The 20,786-nt window shown below is 41.0% G+C and overlaps 1 protein-coding gene across 1 annotated transcript; it reads right to left on the reverse strand.

The window, feature by feature from the left end:
• Positions 1-1,485: 1,485 nt before the first annotated feature.
• Positions 1,486-2,254, reverse strand: LOC23687910 (zinc finger protein 512B). Its single transcript, XM_021841219.1, has 2 exons — positions 2,165-2,254; positions 1,486-2,083 (listed from the first exon to the last, which is right to left on the reverse strand). The coding sequence occupies exons 1-2, from the start codon at positions 2,168-2,170 to the stop codon at positions 1,592-1,594; spliced, it is 498 nt and encodes a 165-aa protein (XP_021696911.1). The 5' UTR covers positions 2,171-2,254; the 3' UTR covers positions 1,486-1,591.
• Between the last annotated feature and the right edge of the window lie 18,532 nt (positions 2,255-20,786).

The raw sequence follows: 20,786 nt of genomic DNA on the forward strand, positions 1-20,786 counted from the left end.
CATATCGAAAATATAACTCATTTGTGATGTTTCCCAAAAAAAGATGGTCAAAATCGATCGAAACCATAAAATTTTGAAATTTTGATGTCGCCCAGTATTGTAGAGGTAAACCCTTGCGGTATTTTGCATCCGATATTTGTAATAATAAGTGATTCAAAATAACCTTATTTTTTTAATTTGGGTCGTGCAGAAATTATGTCACGCTATAAAGGGATGAAGGAGGCGTGAATAAACCTTGCTTGATTTTTTGATATAAAACTTATAAAATAACGCATTTTCCTCGTTTAAAGTAAAATTAAATCGAAGGCACACCTCAAAATTTCAAGGATAAAATAACCAGAGGGTGGTTTGTTGTACAATGCTGTTATCGATTTATATGGGATTGGATGTATCAGGGATCGCTTCACCAACCATAGTCAGACTTCCAGATCCGTACCTTATCCCACTAACCCAATCCATGACAACTGTAGAGATGCAGAAGATTCTTTGGTCTCTAGTAACAATGGTGGTCTAAACAAAAATCCTTTACTTCCCCGATGGCCGTAAGGACGTGGCCGGTGCCGTTATTTAGTTTTAAAATTTGAGCTCTCGATGTGTGCACAATGAGAATGAAAAGCTTATCCCAGGCACCATTCATTAAATCTCTGAGCAATTTCGGTTTTCTAATTAATCACGGAGTAGCAACTACGAATTGTACGGTCATCTGTACTCATGCTCATGCTGATGCTCATGCTCTACACTGAGGACTGTTGCCCCGCGATTGTTGCGAAAAGGCTTTTTTTACATATGTGTGGGCGATATACTACATAGAAGTAGGGGCCTTCCTTAGTCAAGTGGTTAGAGTTCGCGGCTACAAAGCAAAGCCATGCTGAAGGTGTCTGGTTTCGATTCCCGGTCGGTCCAGGATCTTTTCGTAATGGAAATTTCCTTGACTTCCCTGGACATAGAGTATAATCGTACCTCTGCCACACGATATACGAATGCGAAAAGGACAAAATAGGCAAAGAAAGCTCTTAGTTAATAGCTGTGGAAGTGCTCATTAGAACACTAAGCTGAGAAGCAGGCTTTGTCCCAGTGAGGACGTTAATGCCAAGAAGAAGAAGAAGAGGAAGAAGAATAGAAGCCTGTGCTATGCCGTTTTTGTTCGAAATGAAACTCAAAATTTCGCAAAATTCCGTTTTATTCCGATTGTTTTCAATTTTCCGCGGAAATATTTTTACAATTTGGCGAAACGAAAGGAAATTGTAAAATAAAAATTCCACCTGTATGAGTTCTGTGGAATTCCGCGAAATTTCGTTTCGAAGCGTGTTTGACGGAATCATTCGGTATTTCGCATACCCTTAGTGGGAAAAGTAGGCCGTTATGTTGTTCATTCTTTTGATGATATTTTTTGTCATGATATGTAAGGGTTTCAAACACACCGTGATAGGTATAGGAATGGAACGTATGAGACATGAATGATTTTCTTTCAGAATGAATAGTGTGTTCTATAACAATTTTGTTTATTAATAGTTAACCATTCACACTCATCGCACACAGGCAAAAACACAAGACATTTGACGACACATAGGAGCTAGATTGAGGAACGTAATCAATGCTTATGGTGCTTGATTTTAATCGACACAGGAACAGGCTTTTCGATGTAGACCGGCTTCTTTACGTAGACTGGATAGGGCTTCTCGATATGCACCGGATATGGCTTGGGGACTTCAACGTACTCCTTGTGGACGACGGGAACTTCCACTGGAACCTTGTATGGGACAGGAACTGGACGATCAACAGGAACATGAACCTTCTTCTCGATGTAGACAGGAACCGACTTTTCCACATACACCGGAACCTTCTTCTCCACCGGCACCGGATATGGAACTGGGACCTTGACGTGTTTCTCCACTTCCACCGGATACGGCACCGGAACTTTCTTGGTGATGATCACCTTCTTATCCACGAGGTGGTGATGATCATCCAGTGCATAGTGGCTGTCGTGAAGACCGCGCTTCTCAACTGATTTACCCTGGTCTTCCGGGTCAACAGATGGGGCCGCGACCACAAGGCTAATTGCCACAGAGAGGATGATAAAAACCTAATTGCAGAGGGACCAAAAACACAATCGCTATTAATTACACTTGTTCCGGGATAGGGACAACAATTTTCTCAGCCTCACCTTCATAATTTATCACACTTTCGTAAGTTTCTCCGAACAAACCAGAACACACACACCAGTGGCCAGTGAACTAAGTAAGGGACAGTAGATTTTTTAAGGACCATGTTTCATACATTGTGTCGAAGGCTTCTGCACAGCTAGGTTTCGTGTTTCGATTCGCCAAAAAAATCAAGGATATCTACTGTCTGAAATCATTATATTGCTCAATAGTACGCCCTATTTTAGAGTATTCTTCGGTTGTCTGGTCACCGTATTATCAAAATGAAATTCAGCGCATCGAAACTGTTCAACGAAAATTCATCCGTTTCGCTTTACGTCATCTCAGATGGAGGGACCCGTTGAACCTGCCTAGTTATAGCAGCCGCTGTCAATTGATTAACCTCGACTCTCTCGAAGCAAGGCGCAACGTTGCCAAGGCCTGTTTTATTGGCGATCTTCTGCAAGGCAACATGGATTGCCCTGCGTTGCTCAACTTGCTAGACATCAATACACGGCGCCGCAATCTCCGAACGCACTCGTTTTTCAACCTTTCTGTCACTCGTACTAATTATAGCCTTCACGAACCAGTCCGAAGCATGTCGCGTTTATTCAATCAGTGTTATTTTGTATTTGACTTTAATGTATCGCGTGAAAGAAATAAGTGTAATTTTAGACGTGTCTTATGTTAGTATAAATTTGACCACTTTATGTCTTAGTTTTAAGAATTTTGTCATTGGGGTGACCATTTTACCTGTTGACTAATAATAAATAAATAAGTATGCAATTAAATAAGTAGATGACTGCTGACCGTGGTGAATTCCTCCGTAGTTTATATAGCTAAAGGTTTGTTTTTCGCCACCAACAGTGTCATTGCAGCCAGCGAGTTTCATCATTGATTGTAAGAGTGGATCCTCGGCGTGAGGTTCATAAATTTTTGAAGCGGCTCCAAATTACCAACGTTCGCCTCCTACTGAGAAGGTGGCCAACGTGTTTTTCGTTGCTACGGAAAAGACGCAAGCTCTTGCACACGAGGAGAATGCCTGCGGTTAGTACATTTTTTGGCCAAGCCACAGAGCTGTTGCAACTTGGCCGATAAGTTTCGGTGTGATCAACCAAGCGAGAAAAGGTCAATTTCTCAAAATTTGGTAATGTGGCCTTGGATGAGGGTGAGCAAGTGTTTAGAAACAAATTATGGCAATGCCTACTTTTGAAGCCCATGTTTCGAAATTCTGTTTGTCGAGTTAGGGTTATATATTGTGGTAATTCATGGATTCGTGGTACAAAGTTGAATTGGATGGAATCAAATCTAGGTGTGGAAACATCTGGATGGATTTTCATTGATTCCCTAAATTCCATTGCTTTTTGTATTTTATGAGAACTTCCAAAGAAAACTATGGGACATTTCATGCATGTAATGAATCGTTCAATTTTTTCTTTGATTACTTCCTCCCGAAACTTCCCCAGAAATATCTCTAGAGATTTTTATCAGCAATACGACAAAGAGATTCTTCGAGGTATCCCAGAGGGAATTTTTTCAGGAATTTATCCAGATTTCCGCAGAAATTTCTCAAGGATCCTTTCAGAAATTTTAATTATTCAATTAATAACTCAAACAATTCCTACAGGATGCCCTTCAACACTTTCTGAAACTTTCTAGTTTTCTTGGATTTTTTTCAGTTATTCTACCGTAATTTGTATCAATGGCATCCTTGCAGAAGTTTTTCCTGGTATACCTCCTTAAATCCTAACAGGTATCTTTCCTGTAATTTGAACAGGGATTCAAACCTTTCTCTGGTAAAAGTTTGAGATTCTGCTTAGTACTTAACGTGCATTCCACCAAATTTAGTTATTTTATTATAACTATCGAAGAGAATTTCTATGGGCTTCTAGAGATTTGCTCCAGATTTCTTGATGGAATTCGTTGATAGTTCATATAGGAATTCTCAAGAAATTCACATTTACTTTACCAGAAATTTCTATGATTATTCCAACAGAAATCCGCTTAGCGTTAGCGTAGTTGATTATTCCATCAGAAATCCGCTTAGAGCATTAACTTGAGTGTCCATTTCCCGGCCATTTTGCTCGTCCCGGGATTCAGGACAAAAATCTATGCTGATCCCGGGAAATCCCGGGATTTATCAAGTTTTAAATAAAACTAGCATTTCGGTTGGAAGTACAAATTAATCAATATATTTTCATTTTTCAATGAAATAAACAGATAATGTAACTTTTCAAAATAATATGTTAATTAAATATAGCAAATCCCATTTCAGACAAGACTTTCTTATTCTGATGAAGGAACCTAACAAATATCAAAACTTAGCTTAACCAATTACGGGTTTGCTATGGATTTTTCAAATTCTCTATAATACTTATGTATGGAAGTTTGATAAAAACTTGAGCCATAATTTCAAAGCAATTTGCTTCAAACATTTGATAAGGTAATAAATAAGGTTGATAGTGAGAACATATGTAGTTGTTTTTCATTGAAATTTAGTGCTTTTCATCAAATTCTACGTACATTTTGGGAATCCCGGGATCCCCGGGATGTCAGAAATAAAGTCCCGGGAAACGGGAAATCCTGAAATTTGTCACATCCCGGGATTTTTCGACCCAGGATGTCCCGGGATGGACACTCTAGTATTAACCAGTCTAGTATTTTTTTTTCCAATAGTTCTTCCAACAGTTACATAAAATAATCCTCCAAGACTTCTTTAATGGTCCAGGAGTTCCTTCAAAACTAGCAGTAGTGGCAAACGCGTAGCTGTTGAACAAGACCAAAATGAGGGTCGTGAATCTGATTTCCCCGAACAGTAGCGAATTAAAATCTAAAAAAATATTTTAACATCTTTTCAATGCAGAGGACTCGAATCAATCAATCAAATCAAATTGATCGGAATGACCCATCTCGTAAAAAGTTTGAATCATCATTTATTGAAGAAATATTTCCAAAGCATGAATCGCGCTTCTCCTTCTTATATTCATGAGCTGATGGAAATTAAGATGTTTTCGAAATTTGCATTTACTTCATGCGTAAATTTAACAACTTATTGTAACAACGATTTCAATGGTTAATGACACTACCGAAGATTCATGTCTCACATAAGTTGTGCAAGCGATATGAGCAAGGAAAATGTGATTCTTACCAAAAATGGCATCGCCAAAAACGATTCCGTTGTCAAAACTTTCATAAGAATATTCAATTAGGCAACATTACCGAATTACTGTTAAGAATGTAGATATTCCTTAGGAAATTGCCTACCACTAGGCGTATTCCGTAGCTCGACGTGTGTTAAATTTTAAAATAACTTAAAAAGTAAATGACTTGTAAGCGTTTGGCCATCATATTTAGCTTTAGAAGCTGTTGATGGGCGATAGACGAATCGTTGATTTTGTTAATTTATTCCGGCGAATCGGGTTGAATTACAAAATTCCTGAATGGATTTTAGGTGTAAGTTACGTAAATAGTGAATATGGAAACTTAAATCTTACGTTTTGTGATTCGCTACCTCAGCAATTCTTCACACTGGACGATGTGTCCTAGCAGCGCACTGATCACCTTGATTGTACTGTACAAATTTGTGTTTTAGGTTTAGTTTTTTAGTTTTTAGTGATTTCAATTTTGATAAAGAATTCAATGTCTCACCTTTAGTAAGTTTAACTAATTTTAGGTACAAATGGGTGATTGTATAGTTTAGTTAGATTCAATAGTTGTAGCTGTAAGAATAACCTTAGTTTAAGTATATTAACCAGAATATCTCCTATAAATCGTTCGTCAACCAGCAATACCTTGTATAGCAATGAACAACTAGCGGTAATTCATAGATTAAAGTAAGTTCAAGTACATTCAATATAGTTTTAAGAGCAATTTCAACAATTTAAGATAAGTTCTCAATCACTTTTTATGCACGATTTCTGTTTACGTTTCTGTCTCCTTCGTAGTCGATAGTTTGCCCTTGTTCTGTTCTTTTTAACCCGGGACAATCCCTTGGCTGATTCATGGGTGTGACCGTATAAGCCCGTCGGAGCTCGTTGGAAGGGGACCATTGGGGTTTGATGGATCTCTCGACGTGGCGGAGTTAACACTCCCCCCCGGAATACGCCGATAGTCCTCCAGAGGTGTATTCTTACAAGCGCCTATGTCGAGCACGGCGAGCTTCAGGGCTGGTCGCTCGTAGATTCCGCTAGCGGTAAGGACGGTGGCGGACCTTACCTGATCGTCGATTCCTGGTTTCGTAGCTATCACGCGCCCTTTAGGCCAGCAATTGCGCGGCAGGTTTGGGTCCACGATGATGACAATATCGCCAGCTTGGATGGGTTTCGCTGGCTCGAACCATTTGGTACGGCATGTGATGGATGGTAGATAGTCTCGGAGCCATTGTCTCCAGAACTGGTTGGCTAGGACCTGAGAGCGTTGCCAGCAATTGCGGAGTGACACAGGGCTATCGTCGAGAGGTACTAGTGGCTTTAGACCGTTAGACGAACCCAGCAAAAAGTGATTTGGGGTTAGTACTGGGGATTCGTCGTCTTCCAGGGGAATACTGGTTAGTGGTCGAGAGTTGATGATGTTCTCCACTTCCACCAGTAGGTTTTCGAGGACTTCATATGATAGCGAGCGGTCTGGGAGCAACTTCTTTAGATTCTGTTTGACTGTTCGGATCAAACGCTCCCACGCTCCGCCCATGTGCGGGGAGGCCGGCGGGTTGAAGCTCCAACTTGTATGGGGCGTTGTGAACTCGGTCATCATACGTTCATGATCTAGGCTCTGCAAGGCGGCTTTCAGCTCTTTGCAGGTACCTCGGAAATTAGTGCCTCGATCACTGTAGATGACTGCCGGTGTGCCTCTTCTGGCGATGACGTTGCGCAGGGCCGTAATGCAGGAATCGGTACTGAGAGTGTGTGCGATTTTCAGGTGTATGGCGCGGACGGTCAGACAGGTAGCAATCAGCACCCAACGTTTTTCCCTTTTTCGATTTGCAGAGACTATTATCGGCCCAAAATAATCCACCCCCATATGCGTAAACGGACGAGAGTAGGCAGCTAGCCGTGCTGGTGGCAAGTCACTCATCATTGGTGGCTGGGGTGCTGCCTTTTCGTTCATGCACTTCTGACATTGCCTTCGTATCTTATGGTATACAGATTTGAGGCGTGGAATTCTGTACCGCTGACGGATCTCGTTGAGGACGGTGTTATGGTTTTGGTGGTGGTACTTGCGATGAAAGTGATGCACTATCAGCTGTGTTACATGGTGATTACGAGGAAGAATGATAGGGTTCACTGCGTCATAGTCGATCAGTTCGCAGGCACCGGTTCGACCACGGACCCTCAGCACGTCCGATTCATCGAGGAAGGGACAAAGATAAGCAATAGAGCTACTCTTGGGAATTTTCTTCTTCTCCGTTTCACTTAGCCGATTGCCGTAAAGAATAGCGATTTCATCGGCGTACTCATCGGTCTGCGCAAACCGATAGAAAAAGTTTTCAGCACGTATCAACTCCTGCTGCGATAATGGTCCCACGGATCGTTGTTTTAACTTGACCAATTGCTTCGAATTACAGATAAACCGGAAAACGTATGCCGTGCTTCTCACCATTGTAGTCCACTTGGAGAAGTTCTGCGGAGTTATGATTGATTCAGCCACGGGAACGTGCGTAAGAAGATGTGCTCGTAACTCAGTATCTGTCGCTCCATACCTTAAAACTGTGGGCCATTCTACTTCAGGCTTTCGAAGAAACTCCGGCCCCTGAAACCAGCGGCTAGACGCGTTTAGGTCAGGAAAGCGTGTCCACTTAGTCCCTTCGTCGGCAACATTCTGTCTTGTCGGGACCCAACGCCACTCGTTAACGTCAGTAGATTCAAGAATTTCGCTCACCCTGAATGCTACAAACTGATTATATCTTCGATGATCTGAATTCAACCAACACAAAACATCTTTGGAATCGGTCCAGAAATATCGTCCCGAAAGCCCGATGGAGAGTGACTGAGCGATACTGTTCGCTAAGCGCATTCCAAGGACGCTGGCTTGCAACTCTGAGCGGGGAATAGACAGAAATTTCAACGGAGCCACTCTTGTTTTTGCACAGACGAATGAAGTTTCAATCACGTCTGCTTTCTCGTATCTGAGATACACAACGGCTGCGAAGCCGTTCTCGCTTGCGTCCACGAAGGTGTGCATTTTGACTTTACAGGTGTTATCTAGCATTACAGATGTTCTATAGCATCTTGGAATTTGAACGTTGGCTACTTCTGGCAGAACTTTTAGCCATGTCAGCCATTTCTGGAACTGTGGCTCTTCGATAGGGGTGTCCCAATTAACCGACGATCTCCAGATTTCCTGCAGGAGTACTTTCAGGTACATTAAAAAGTGCGACATAAAGCCAAGCGGGTCGAACATCATCATAAGAGTGCGAAGTACCTCACGTTTAGTGGGTCGGCGGCGTCCGGACATAAGATCCTCGTCATATCGTGGAGACACCTTGAAAGTGAAGCAGTCCGTAGCCGTGTTCCACCAAAGTCCCAACACTTTTTCGGTGAGATTTTCTTCTCCCAGACTCTTCTCGGCAGCTGTGACTTCCTGCAGAGATGCTGAAACGATCGGTGAGTTGGAAAGCCAGTTACGCATTTCAAAGCCTCCGGCAGCGTGGATACGTTTCACATCCTGAGCTAACTTTATGGCTTCTTCCTCTGTCTCGACGCTAACAAGCATGTCGTCAACGTAATGCTTTTTTACAATGGCGTCGACCGCTTCTGGAGACTGGCGTTCAAATCGCTTTGCGTTGAGGTTTTTTACAAATTGGGCGGTTGTGGGCGAACAACAAGCGCCGAAGGTCATTACCTTCATAACGTATACGTCCGGCATGCCTTCACTTGCATTCTGTTTCCAATAGAACCGCTGACAGTGCTGATCTTCTTCCCTCATTAGGATCTGGTGGAACATTTCTTTTATGTCTACACAGACCGCTATTCGGAACTCTCGGAACTGGATTAAGACTGACAGTAATGATGTTAGTTGATCGGGTCCTTTCAATAGCATCGAATTCAAGGAGATTCCCTGAGCGGTTGCTGCAGCATCCCAAACAAGTCTCAGTTTTCCGGATTTGTTGGGATTGTGAACTGGAAACACTGGCAGATACCACTCACGTGGTTGACGAATTGTGAGCTCATCTGCGGTTAATTTTCGGGCGTACCCATTCTGAACATATTCGCTCATTTTTGCTCGAAGATTCTCTGCTAGTCTTTCATCGTTCTTCATCCGCCGCTCCAGACACTCCCATCTTTTGAGAGCCATCTTACTGCTGTCGGGAAGTCTTACGTTGTCATATTTCCATAGGAGACCGGATTCGTACTGGCCGTTTTTCGGTTGCGTTACTGCTTCTAGCACTTCCATAGCACGTTGGTCTTCAGTGGAGAGGGGCAGCTTTTCAGGTTTGGAAATTCCCATGCTGTCAAGTGTGAAGTAGTTTTTCATCGCAGTATGGAGACTTTCGTCGGTGGCTCCGTTGCACTCGCACACTTGTACGGCATGGTAATTCACATGGCTCTCTAGTTGCTTACTAGGCGAGCAGTTCCCATACACTATCCAGCCGAGACGTGTTTTGACGGCTATCGGCTCGGATTGTTTTCCTTCACGACTTTTCAGCGCATGTCCTAGTTGAGCATTGTCCAGGCCAATCAAGATGCGTGGACTAACTTCGGTGTATGAATCGAAAGGGACTCCAGTCAGATGAGCGTATCGGCCCTGCACTTCGGAGGCTAACAGAGTTTGTGACCGTAGTTTGAGTTCATGTATTGTGCGAACATCCGCCATCCTATACGTTTGGGAAGTATTCCTCGTGGAGGAGATTGCCAGTTCCACCTTTTGAGATTCGTTCTCCATCCTCATAGTATCGCCAGTCCATTTGAGGCAGAGTGCTTTGGGGCATCCTTGCAGTCCAAGCTCCTGTGCAAGGGAGTGCTCTATGAGCGTAAGCTCGGAGCCGTCATCGATGAAGGCGTGGGTCTGAATCGTCTTTGATGGACCATAAAGCACGACTGGGACGATGCGGAACAGCACATCATTCGTATGCGTTTGATGAACATTGCAACTGGTATTTGTAGCAGCTTCCACAGACGAGGAACGTCTTGATGCTTCGCTTATCTCGCTATGAAGCGAAGGGTGATGCAGATAATTACAGCCGTTGATACCGCATTTAGTTTGTTGTCGACACGTTCCGTTGTGCTTACGAAGACACTTACGACACAGTTTCGCTTCGCGTACAACTGCCCACTTTGACTCGTAGCTAAGTTCGATGAACCGTTTGCACTTTGGGATTGACGGACATGCACCTTTGCACACAACGCACTCCTTCGATGTGTCCTGTAATCTGGAATGTACTTCGCATGATTGCGCTTCAGGAGATCCGGATCTATTATTGCTAGACTCCGAATGTACATTGATATAGGCATCCTTCTTGGTACCTCGCCCTCTTGGGGCATTGATGGACGTCTGTATGACTGAGCTTGCATCCTCCGCCATATAATAGAGCCAGGAACTGAAATCCATAAGATTAGGGGCTGGGTTACCTCTAGTATACTTTGCCCAATCTAATCTTAACGTTGGAGGTAATCGTTCCACCAACTCGAACTTGAGCGAAGCGTTGTACATGAAATCCTGTATTCCGCAGGCTTCTATTGTTGCGACCTGATTTTCGACCGTTAAAGCAAAGTTGACCAAGCTTTCCAGTCGGTCAATCTCAGGGGATGGTAGCGAACGAACTTTCCGTATAGCTGCTTGGACTATTGCTTCTGGCCGGCCGTAGAGCATCTTCAGCGTCGAAAGAACTCCTCCCACGTTCGAAGGATGTAGTAATCGACATTTAACTGCCTCCAGTGCTTTTCCTTTGAGGCATTTACGTAGCCGCAGCATGTTTTCCTCATTGGAGAATCCACACATCTGTGTCGATGAAGAATACATCGCGAAGAACAGTGGCCAGTCTTCGGGGTTTCCGTCGAACTCCGGTAGATCTTTGGATACCGCTTGTCGAGCAGCCATTTGACTTCGATTAAGAATACAGATGGTTTCCCCCGCAGGGATCGGTTCAGGTTGCGATGGACGAAACGCCGGAGGTGGATGCTGCTGTCTTTGAGTGGGCATAGGGGGTGCTGTGAAACGTGTCGATGTTGGATTCATGAGAAGGGATGATGGCTGCCCATGTGGTGTAGAACGCTGCGCGGGGACGAAGTCCGGTAACGTATTACGCCTTCCTACTTGCGAACGCCGTTGCTGATCTGCTTGTCGTAGGTTGATCGTTGCAAATCTTTCGACGAGCTCAGAAGGAATCCTAGATTCGTCTTCTTCTATAACTCCAGAGTCTTCGACCGCTCCACCGCGTTCTGTGTCTCGGATCCATTGTGAAACGTCGGACATCTTCTCAAGGTCTTCGTCATCCAAATTCGTCTCGCAATCACTTTCCAACTCTTCCAGTATTCTAAACTTCTCATCCAGGAATCTTTGCTCTAGCTTCTTCTGTTCCTCAAGTTTCTGTAGTCTCAATTCCATTTTTCGCTGTTGACTTTTTTTGCTACTCTTCTTGCTAGAAGACGTTTTGTCGCTGTTATCTTTGGGGGGTGGATTAATAGCAGGCGTTGCTTTTTGGGTACCGTTAGCTGGCGTTCGTTTCTGGTTGTTGGACTCTACAACCGGACACAGTGGGCAGATCCAGCTGATTTCTGCTATACCTTCCGTAACTTCCACACAAGAGAAGTGGAACCATTTCTCGCAACCATCACACTGCACCATTCTACTGTTATCACTAGTTGCACACAACTCACAATTATTGTACCGAGGCGGACGCGCGCGACGATCCGGATTGCGTCTAACAACGACATTTTCGCGTATATTTGACAGGCCTAAACTAGTTTTCGGTTCGGATAGCAAAGCAGATTGCTTTCGCTTCGCTCATAATATATTGGCAATGTCAGCATTTACCTGGTGGGTGGATGATAAGGTAGATAGGGGGTTTCCTGTCCTGCTCGGATCAGGCGAGTGAGTACTAACGGTGTCCGCAGTGCGCGATGCGCCGGCTCCCAGACATGTCTCGCCCACTGCATCGCTCGTTGCGGCTGCTGCTGTACTTGTTGTACATACAACTACGGTGGGACTGTTGATTGGAGCAACTGCGGCTTTGTCAATGATTTCACCCGCCGGGGTCTCTGCAAAGTGTGTTACACCTGTTCCTCCTACCAGATGGCCACGGCCAGATCCAGATTTCGATCCCTTGCCAACGAATTTTGTAAATTGTTGATGGGCGATAGACGAATCGTTGATTTTGTTAATTTATTCCGGCGAATCGGGTTGAATTACAAAATTCCTGAATGGATTTTAGGTGTAAGTTACGTAAATAGTGAATATGGAAACTTAAATCTTACGTTTTGTGATTCGCTACCTCAGCAATTCTTCACACTGGACGATGTGTCCTAGCAGCGCACTGATCACCTTGATTGTACTGTACAAATTTGTGTTTTAGGTTTAGTTTTTTAGTTTTTAGTGATTTCAATTTTGATAAAGAATTCAATGTCTCACCTTTAGTAAGTTTAACTAATTTTAGGTACAAATGGGTGATTGTATAGTTTAGTTAGATTCAATAGTTGTAGCTGTAAGAATAACCTTAGTTTAAGTATTTTAACCAGAATATCTCCTATAAATCGTTCGTCAACCAGCAATACCTTGTATAGCAATGAACAACTAGCGGTAATTCATAGATTAAAGTAAGTTCAAGTACATTCAATATAGTTTTAAGAGCAATTTCAACAATTTAAGATAAGTTCTCAATCACTTTTTATGCACGATTTCTGTTTACGTTTCTGTCTCCTTCGTAGTCGATAGTTTGCCCTTGTTCTGTTCTTTTTAACCCGGGACAATCCCTTGGCTGATTCATGGGTGTGACCGTATAAGCCCGTCGGAGCTCGTTGGAAGGGGACCATTGGGGTTTGATGGATCTCTCGACGTGGCGGAGTTAACAGAAGCCATGTTTCAAGTAAGTAACGACATTTTAAACATTACCGAACGTTGTTTACACAAGTGATCAATGTTACCCCATGCTTAAATCTTTCAACAAACAAAATTCAGTATATGATCATGAGCTATGGGTGGCACACGGTGTGCTAGAACACAAATATTATCGAGCTTGCATGAACATGAACCTCCGATCTTTTTTCACTCAAAGTTAGCCTTAGTAGATAAGAAAAGCTTGCAGCATATTAAAAAATCTTTCATCGGCAATAAATTGAAAAAAGTCGTTTTTTGTGGTTTTGCCCTCTTGACCACGAATCGTAGATGTTCCAAATTAAGCATAAATATTACATACATCAACAAAATATGACCAGCCTATGGCAGTATGCCGCATATTATAAAGTCTTTGGGGGTGAGAATGGGTCAAAAAAGGATATGTACGATTTATTTATTGAATAACTTTCGCAATTTAACTCCAATAAACTTCAAATTTGGTGCGTATGTACTTTAATGGTACTTTAACAACTGTCTAAAAAAAATGTAGAAAAATATTGATTCACTGGGGTGCTGAATGAGAAATGACCCAATCTCACCCCATACAGGGGGTGACATTGGGTCACTGTAACTGAAATAACTTGTTTTTGAGAATATGATTGCAAAACCATTCACAGCTGAAAAATATTGATGAAATACGATGCAAAAAAGACGAAAATACATCTAAGATGTTTCACAAGTATGATAAACCCACTTTAAAGAACGATTATAGCAAACAATTGAAGAACTATGTGAAAAAATATGTAAACCCAGCCTATATCGTCAAGTTTACACAAATATTCTTGTTTTTTCCCCTCAAATTGTCTTCAAAATCTCATTCTCATTGTTTTAAAGCCTATTCAGTTTCCCCAAAGGTTTACAGAAACAGTGATTATTTTGAACCTTAGCAAGTACAGTTAACTCTCCCTTACTCGATATTCCGTATCTTCATATCGAGTTAGAGAACCATATTAAAAGTTGGTTTTCATGGCTAACTCGATGGTCCCTTGAATCGCAGTTGCACTGGATTTGTGTTCTGTAACTCGATACCTCCCTAACTCGATATTGAAGGGACTATCGTGTTAGGGAGTTGACTGTAGTTAAATTTCGGTGTGACATTCCACGATCGATACATTTTAGGCAGATTTTGATGTCATAGTCCCGGTATTTCAGCGATCCAACTGATTTGTACTTCCGAGAGTTGTTTCTATAATATGAAAACACTAATAAATAATTTAATAAAAAAAAAATCCATTTTATAAAATATTACGATGTTGTTCCGCACGAAAAACAGTTGCTGGTTTGAGAAGCTGTCAAAATGCTTTGCATTGTTATTTACTTGTCCATATTTTGTTCTTTTTTACCACTAAATGTTTACACAAACCTAGTGGTAATCTGTCGAAACACTGAATGGCACGTTATATGTGAATATAGAGTCAACATAGTTAGTGCTTATTAATTTCGCAAGGACATGGTCAGGACAGCTCTCGATTATTGGAGGATGCGTCAATCTTGTCTAAGAGTTAGAGGTTAGTCCCAAATTTCTGACTTTGGTAACGGACGGGAAGGAGACAACCCTCATACAATGGTCTAGGACTGTACCACTTACGAATTTGTGCGAAATGCTTAATGCTAATGCTAATGCTAACATATTTAGTGCTTATTAAATGCCTATGCGTATCAGGCTTAGAAGAGTTAATAAAGCTTTAATAGGGTTTCTCGACAGTTTAAATTAAGATATTTGGCGTGTAGTTCTGCGTTAATGCATATATGCATTTATGATGTTCTTTTCGGGCTTATTATTCGTGCTTATGATTACTTGAAATTGATTATTTGAAGGAACTTTACATAGCCCAAAATAAAGTCAGTTGTACGTTAGGCACTACCATGGTTTGAAATGAAATTCCCTGACAAAAAAGTGTTCTTCTCGATTCTTGAAATCGATATCAATGCGATGCCCCACAGTTGCAATCCGAATAGAATTGGTGGTTACCAGCTGAGGCATGTCCCCACATGGCCCAGATGACAGTCACGCCTGTTCACTTTGCTCCCGTTGGAATTGTAAGAGTGGCTGTAAACCAAGGACAACCTCTGCAGCAGTCATAATACCACATTCGCTGGAGCCAGTAATAAAACCGGGTGCAATGAATCAAAATTTTTATTGGACAGCCGCCCACGAAAAGATTTGCCACAGTTCCCACGGCACGCGCAAACCCAAAACCATCCACAGAAACACAGATCGACTATTCGCGCGCCCATCCATGGTTCTCCCAGTTGATCCTTCGTCCTCCCCTAGGGACCTCCGACAGACTGAATTCATTGTTGACTGCTTTCCCCAAAACGTCGCTGCAATTCAGTGGCATTCGAGAGTTTTTCTTGCCGAGTTTAGTTTTTGCCTCCGAAAAATGCAAGTTCTCGGTAGCATACAAAAACAGGCGAGGATGCCCCATTCTGTGACGAGATTTGTGGGCGAAAAGGTTCTGCTTTATCGGGTCGTAAAGTGTGGAGCGGTTGGCCAATTTCGACGGTTCTGGTTTATTTTCTCAAATAAATAGCAAACTGTTGCGATCGATTTGATGAAATTCTGCGAAAATTATTTGCTAAACGTAATGCATGAACCCATGTTTGGGAAATTTGCAAATTCCATTGAAAGTTTCACCCATTGCCACAACGTAGCTTACCGTTAGGGTGTTCCAGAAAAAAAAATCAATGTTTGAAAACTAACTCTTGATTGAAAGAAGTGCTTATTTATAGCATTATAGAGAGCATAAAGGTTACTAACAAAACTTGAACTCATGCCCTTATAAACAACTGGAAAGTTCAGAACAAGTTCGAGTCGAACTTTTTCCCTATTTTATGGTAAACATAATTCTATTATAGCAACACAAATGAACTTTATGTGAACTGAAGTTTGGTTAAATACTGAGCTGCTTAAACCACAACATGCCCTTTTATCTGAACTTTTGGTTGTGCTTGTATGAAACTGCTTCATGCGAAAGCCCAGACAACCAAAATGCACGTATAACGAAATCACCTGGAGGCTTTGTATGTGCAAAATTTCACTTATAAGATGTCGCGAAAAGGCCTTCTACGTACAAAAGTGGAGGCGATATGCGTGTATATATTATGTGATGAATAATAACATACAATGCGAGTGTATAAATAATCTACCGAACTAACCTGTGATCTTATGCGACTTAACTAATGATAATAAATGTTGATTTGACAGCTGCTACGGATTGATTTGACTTACTTTGTACGAGTGTACGGGACAAAGCAAAATGTACAAATGAGCTCAGAAAAGAAGTGTTTTATGCGAGGAAACTCATCAATCTGGCGAGTTTATCCACGGTGTTTTGCGAGTTTGATGTAATAAGTATGAATAAACGAGTTGTAACGTGAACTTTAATGCGATTTCTGGTTGTCTGGGAGGTCTTTTTGCAAAACTGGTCACTCCCTTGTAGAACATAGCAGCTTTCTCAAAAACCGTTTTGAGGTACCGTCAATTCAGCATGCAATTCAGTCTTTGGAAAATGACCTTTTTGATGGATATCTAAGTCAGTTGTTTATGTGAAAAAATGCTTAGACATTGCCATCAGTGATGCCACATACACAGACTCAGATATGTGGTAAAGTGTCTCTAATAAAGCATAATAATAATAATAATAACATACACAGATTTATCTGTAATTACACAGATTTTTTCCTGTTTATGCCTACAGATATCTGAGATCACATATCACAGATTTTTTAGGTAAAAAAGATTTTTGAGATTTTAGGATATTTTACGAGTTTAAACCGTGTCCGTTATGGAAAATTTATATCAGAAATGCTATTACTCTGAATAGTTTTCCCAAAAACTTTTGTATTTAGAATTTTTAGAAACAATTATGCCTCTTAAATTTACATCTAGACGAATAAGATCAAATAAAAAATAAATGACATGCCAAGAGCAGCCGAAATACGTTTGCAAAAAGATTTTTACCAAGAGTTTTGGAGCTTGACTTCAGATAAAAAAGATTTTTTCAGCCAAAACCACAGATAAGAGTTGAAAAAATGTGGCAACACTGGCTTCCACCGGGTTATATGCTACACGCATGACACACACACAACGACATAGTCCCTCAACATCAAATTGTCTGTCATTTTCGAAACCAAAACAAACTTTAATTTTGTGAGCTGTGATTATTTTTTAAAACGATTCGGTTTCGACTGACCTGGAGGAATTTTCAAACCGTTGCAGAAGAGTAAATAATTATGGATTTGTTCTCAGAGGAGGAGTTGGCAATCATTGCACTCGACGATGAGCAACTAGAACAACCCAAGAAAAAACGGAGGTTTTGGGTTCACGCAGCGTGGCAGAAACGCAGCAAGGGAGGGGAGTTTGCGTCATTGTACAAGGAACTACAGAATGATGAAGACAAATTCTGGGGCTATTTCCGAATGTCCGAGGAATGTTTCGACTCCATCCTGCAGAAAATTAAGCCATTGATACAAAAGCAATACACCCACTTCTGGAAAGCAGTGGGACCGAAAGAGAAGCTTGCGGTTTGTTTGCGGTAAGTAAATGATTAGAAAGAATACACCCCTTAAGATGACCTGTTGATGAAATTTTGAGAAATTATCGTGGGGATTTGCATCATACGCAGAACCAGCGTTTTATTTTGTGCTGAATTTAATAATAATCTAGTAGCCTGTTGATTAAACATTACAAACATCACCAAAAACCGCAAAAAAAAACTCAAACTCATTTCGTCGTTACAAATCACCGAAATAGACCATTTCCATGAAATTTTTTTAATGGCTTATATGCTTTCTGTTAATTTACTGAACAAACTTTCCCAAGGAACCCATATGTTTTGAAGCCTCTAACTATTGAAAAACAATGAAAAACTGGCGGCACGACGGTTCTACAATTTATTTCTCTCCGATTTTTATCGGACACCTTTTTCTCCTATGATTTTTGTCTCCACGTTGTGGTGAATATATGATCAGCTGATTCGGATCAATCATGACAGATACCTTTGTTTATATTTTCATCCGCCTCTTCCACCGTGGCTGGAATCAACAAAACCATCTTGGTGCTGCTGCTGGCCGTCAATTTTTTAACTTCAGTTCCACCACCGGTATTTAAATATGTAGAAGAGATCCAGCACGACGAAATCTTTCACGACAACGGCTGGTATCCTTTTCATCTCTATCACCTGTGACTGCTGTGGTGCTCCGCTTAGATATGAAAATGTTCCCGCTCTCTTCCGGATTTGTGGTTGGCTGAGGGTAGCGAAGAAATTTTCGTTGAAATCCGGAAGATCGCATCTCTTTAGATTGGTCATCATTCTGTTCGGATCCCTGCATTTTCAATAGGAATCGAATTAGGGTTACCATATTTGCTCTCACCGGAAAGAGTACATATTTTCAAAGAGTACTAAAGAGTACACTTTGCCTGTACTGATAAATTTAAAAAGCTCCTTTCACAAATGTGATTGTCTAAATTTTCAACCATTGTTTTTTTCTTAATTTTTAAATCTTTAGTCGCATTATCCCTAATGATAGCGAAAAGAATTAAGACTTAAGTGAAAAAGATTGGAAAAAGAATACTAATTATTACGCCTACCTTTTGCCAACATAATGCAAAAAATTGTTAGATTCATAATCAGAGCCACTTTACTCTAATTTTATTTTTTTTTTTCTTTTTGCCAACTATAGAATATATTTGCTCACTATATTGGATATTGACTGACCGATTCGATTTATTTAATGAATATTGCTTATGGAAACACATACTTTACAAGATTTTGTCGACTTTTTGATTTGATATTGTCTTTCGAATAAGGATTGATTAAACATTAAGCTTTGATTAGTATTTATCAAGGATGTTCTTTACGATGTGTACTGAGAGGAATGCTATTGAAAACCTAGAATCTAAAATTTTGAATCTGAAACCTCGAGCATAACATTTTCTTTAAGTTTTACTGAGGACTTTTAAAAATGTTAAGAAATATAGAAGCTTGATTGACTTACTAGATTACTCTTAAGTTTTCGATACTATACTTTGAAGTTAAACACTTTCATTCCCACTGCTCTGTGCAACAACTGCATCGTCAAAACGACGTATAAAAAAAAGGACAAACAATGTTTGAAAGGGGCTTAATTATGCCTGTTTTTTATCTGCAGTATGTTTTTTGGAACATTTAGGCATTTTTTAAACATTGTTGCATAATTATAAACAATTTATTTTGTTTCCAGAAAAAAGTTAAAAATAAACTTATTTTTGATAATCAACATTTAGCTAGCGGGGCAAAGTTGACACCGCTTGTGGGAAAATATGAACACGTTAATTTTTATGAGAAATTAATCCCACAAAAAATCACAAGACCTCTAAAAATGAGTACGTGCTCAACGTGCCACTCAAAGACGGTTAAATCCATTAGAAGCCTTTTTCGTTGTGATGCCTATCAACTATTGATGGTTTTCAACTGATTTGTGGTTCCACATGTTGTTTTTTTTTTTGTTTCATTTCATTGGATATATTTTTCCCCCTGTGTTCATACTACCCCCGATACCCCTAGATCACTTATTTATGTATTGAATAATATTTCAATATTATTTAGGTTGATTTGGTTTCTTCAACAGGTTATTTGATATGATCGGCAATCGTCAGTAATATCTGAAAAGAGTACACTTGAGCCAATTTAGCAATAAGAATAGTACACAGATTTTTTTAGCGAAAAAGAGTACTTGTACTCTAAAAAGAGTACGTCTGGTAACCCTAAATCGAATGATCTGAAACAGTATGCTGTCACACGATGAACTCTTCCCAAGTTTGCCACCGGGAGCGGAACCTTTTTCGAGGACTATTGCAGAGCACGGCAGAGGCTTCCGGCGGGAAGATGAAGGGGATATTTGTTGTGGTCGTGGAGGATAGTCGGGGAGATTTATTAGAGTAGTGAAACGGGGAAGTATGTATACTCGATTGGCCATATGGTTCCGGAACAGTTTGACGACACAAGCAGCAGGTATCAAACGGTATTAATTGCAGCTTCCATTGGAATGCATCAATCTAAACAGTATGCTGACGGACGATAAAATCTTCGTCTCAAGTTTGCTGCCGGGCACAGGGTCGTTGGGGGAGCAGAACCCTTTTCGAGGACTATCGCGGAGCACGGAGAGGTTTCCGGCGGGAAGATGAAGGCATGAAGGTGTTATTTGTTATGGTCGTGGGGAGATCTATGAGGAAGTATATGCATACTTCATTTGCCATATGGTTCCGGAACGGTTTGACCACATAAGCAGCAGATATCGAACGGTAATTGCTATCCGCTGTGAGTCTCAGATTTCTACGAAGTTGTCGGGTCGTCGTGTGCTTGATTTGAAATTGACATTTCGTTAGGTCTACACACGCTTAATGCAGGGGTGAGATTAAAAGTTGTGGAAAAATCTCCACTTTGTTTACCCACAGGGTTGAAACAACTGTGCCGCACTACTCAAAATGTGGTGAATTCTCAAGTTTTTAAAAATGTATTATAAAATCAGGAGAGCATATAAATTAGATCTGAAAGCTTAGCTTAGCTTAGCTTAGCTTAGACTGACTACACATATCAATGGTTGCTATTCCGTGAT

The sequence above is a fragment of the Aedes aegypti genome, chromosome 2 (genome assembly GCF_002204515.2).
Source record: "Aedes aegypti strain LVP_AGWG chromosome 2, AaegL5.0 Primary Assembly, whole genome shotgun sequence".
NCBI classification, from domain to species: domain Eukaryota; kingdom Metazoa; phylum Arthropoda; class Insecta; order Diptera; family Culicidae; genus Aedes; species Aedes aegypti.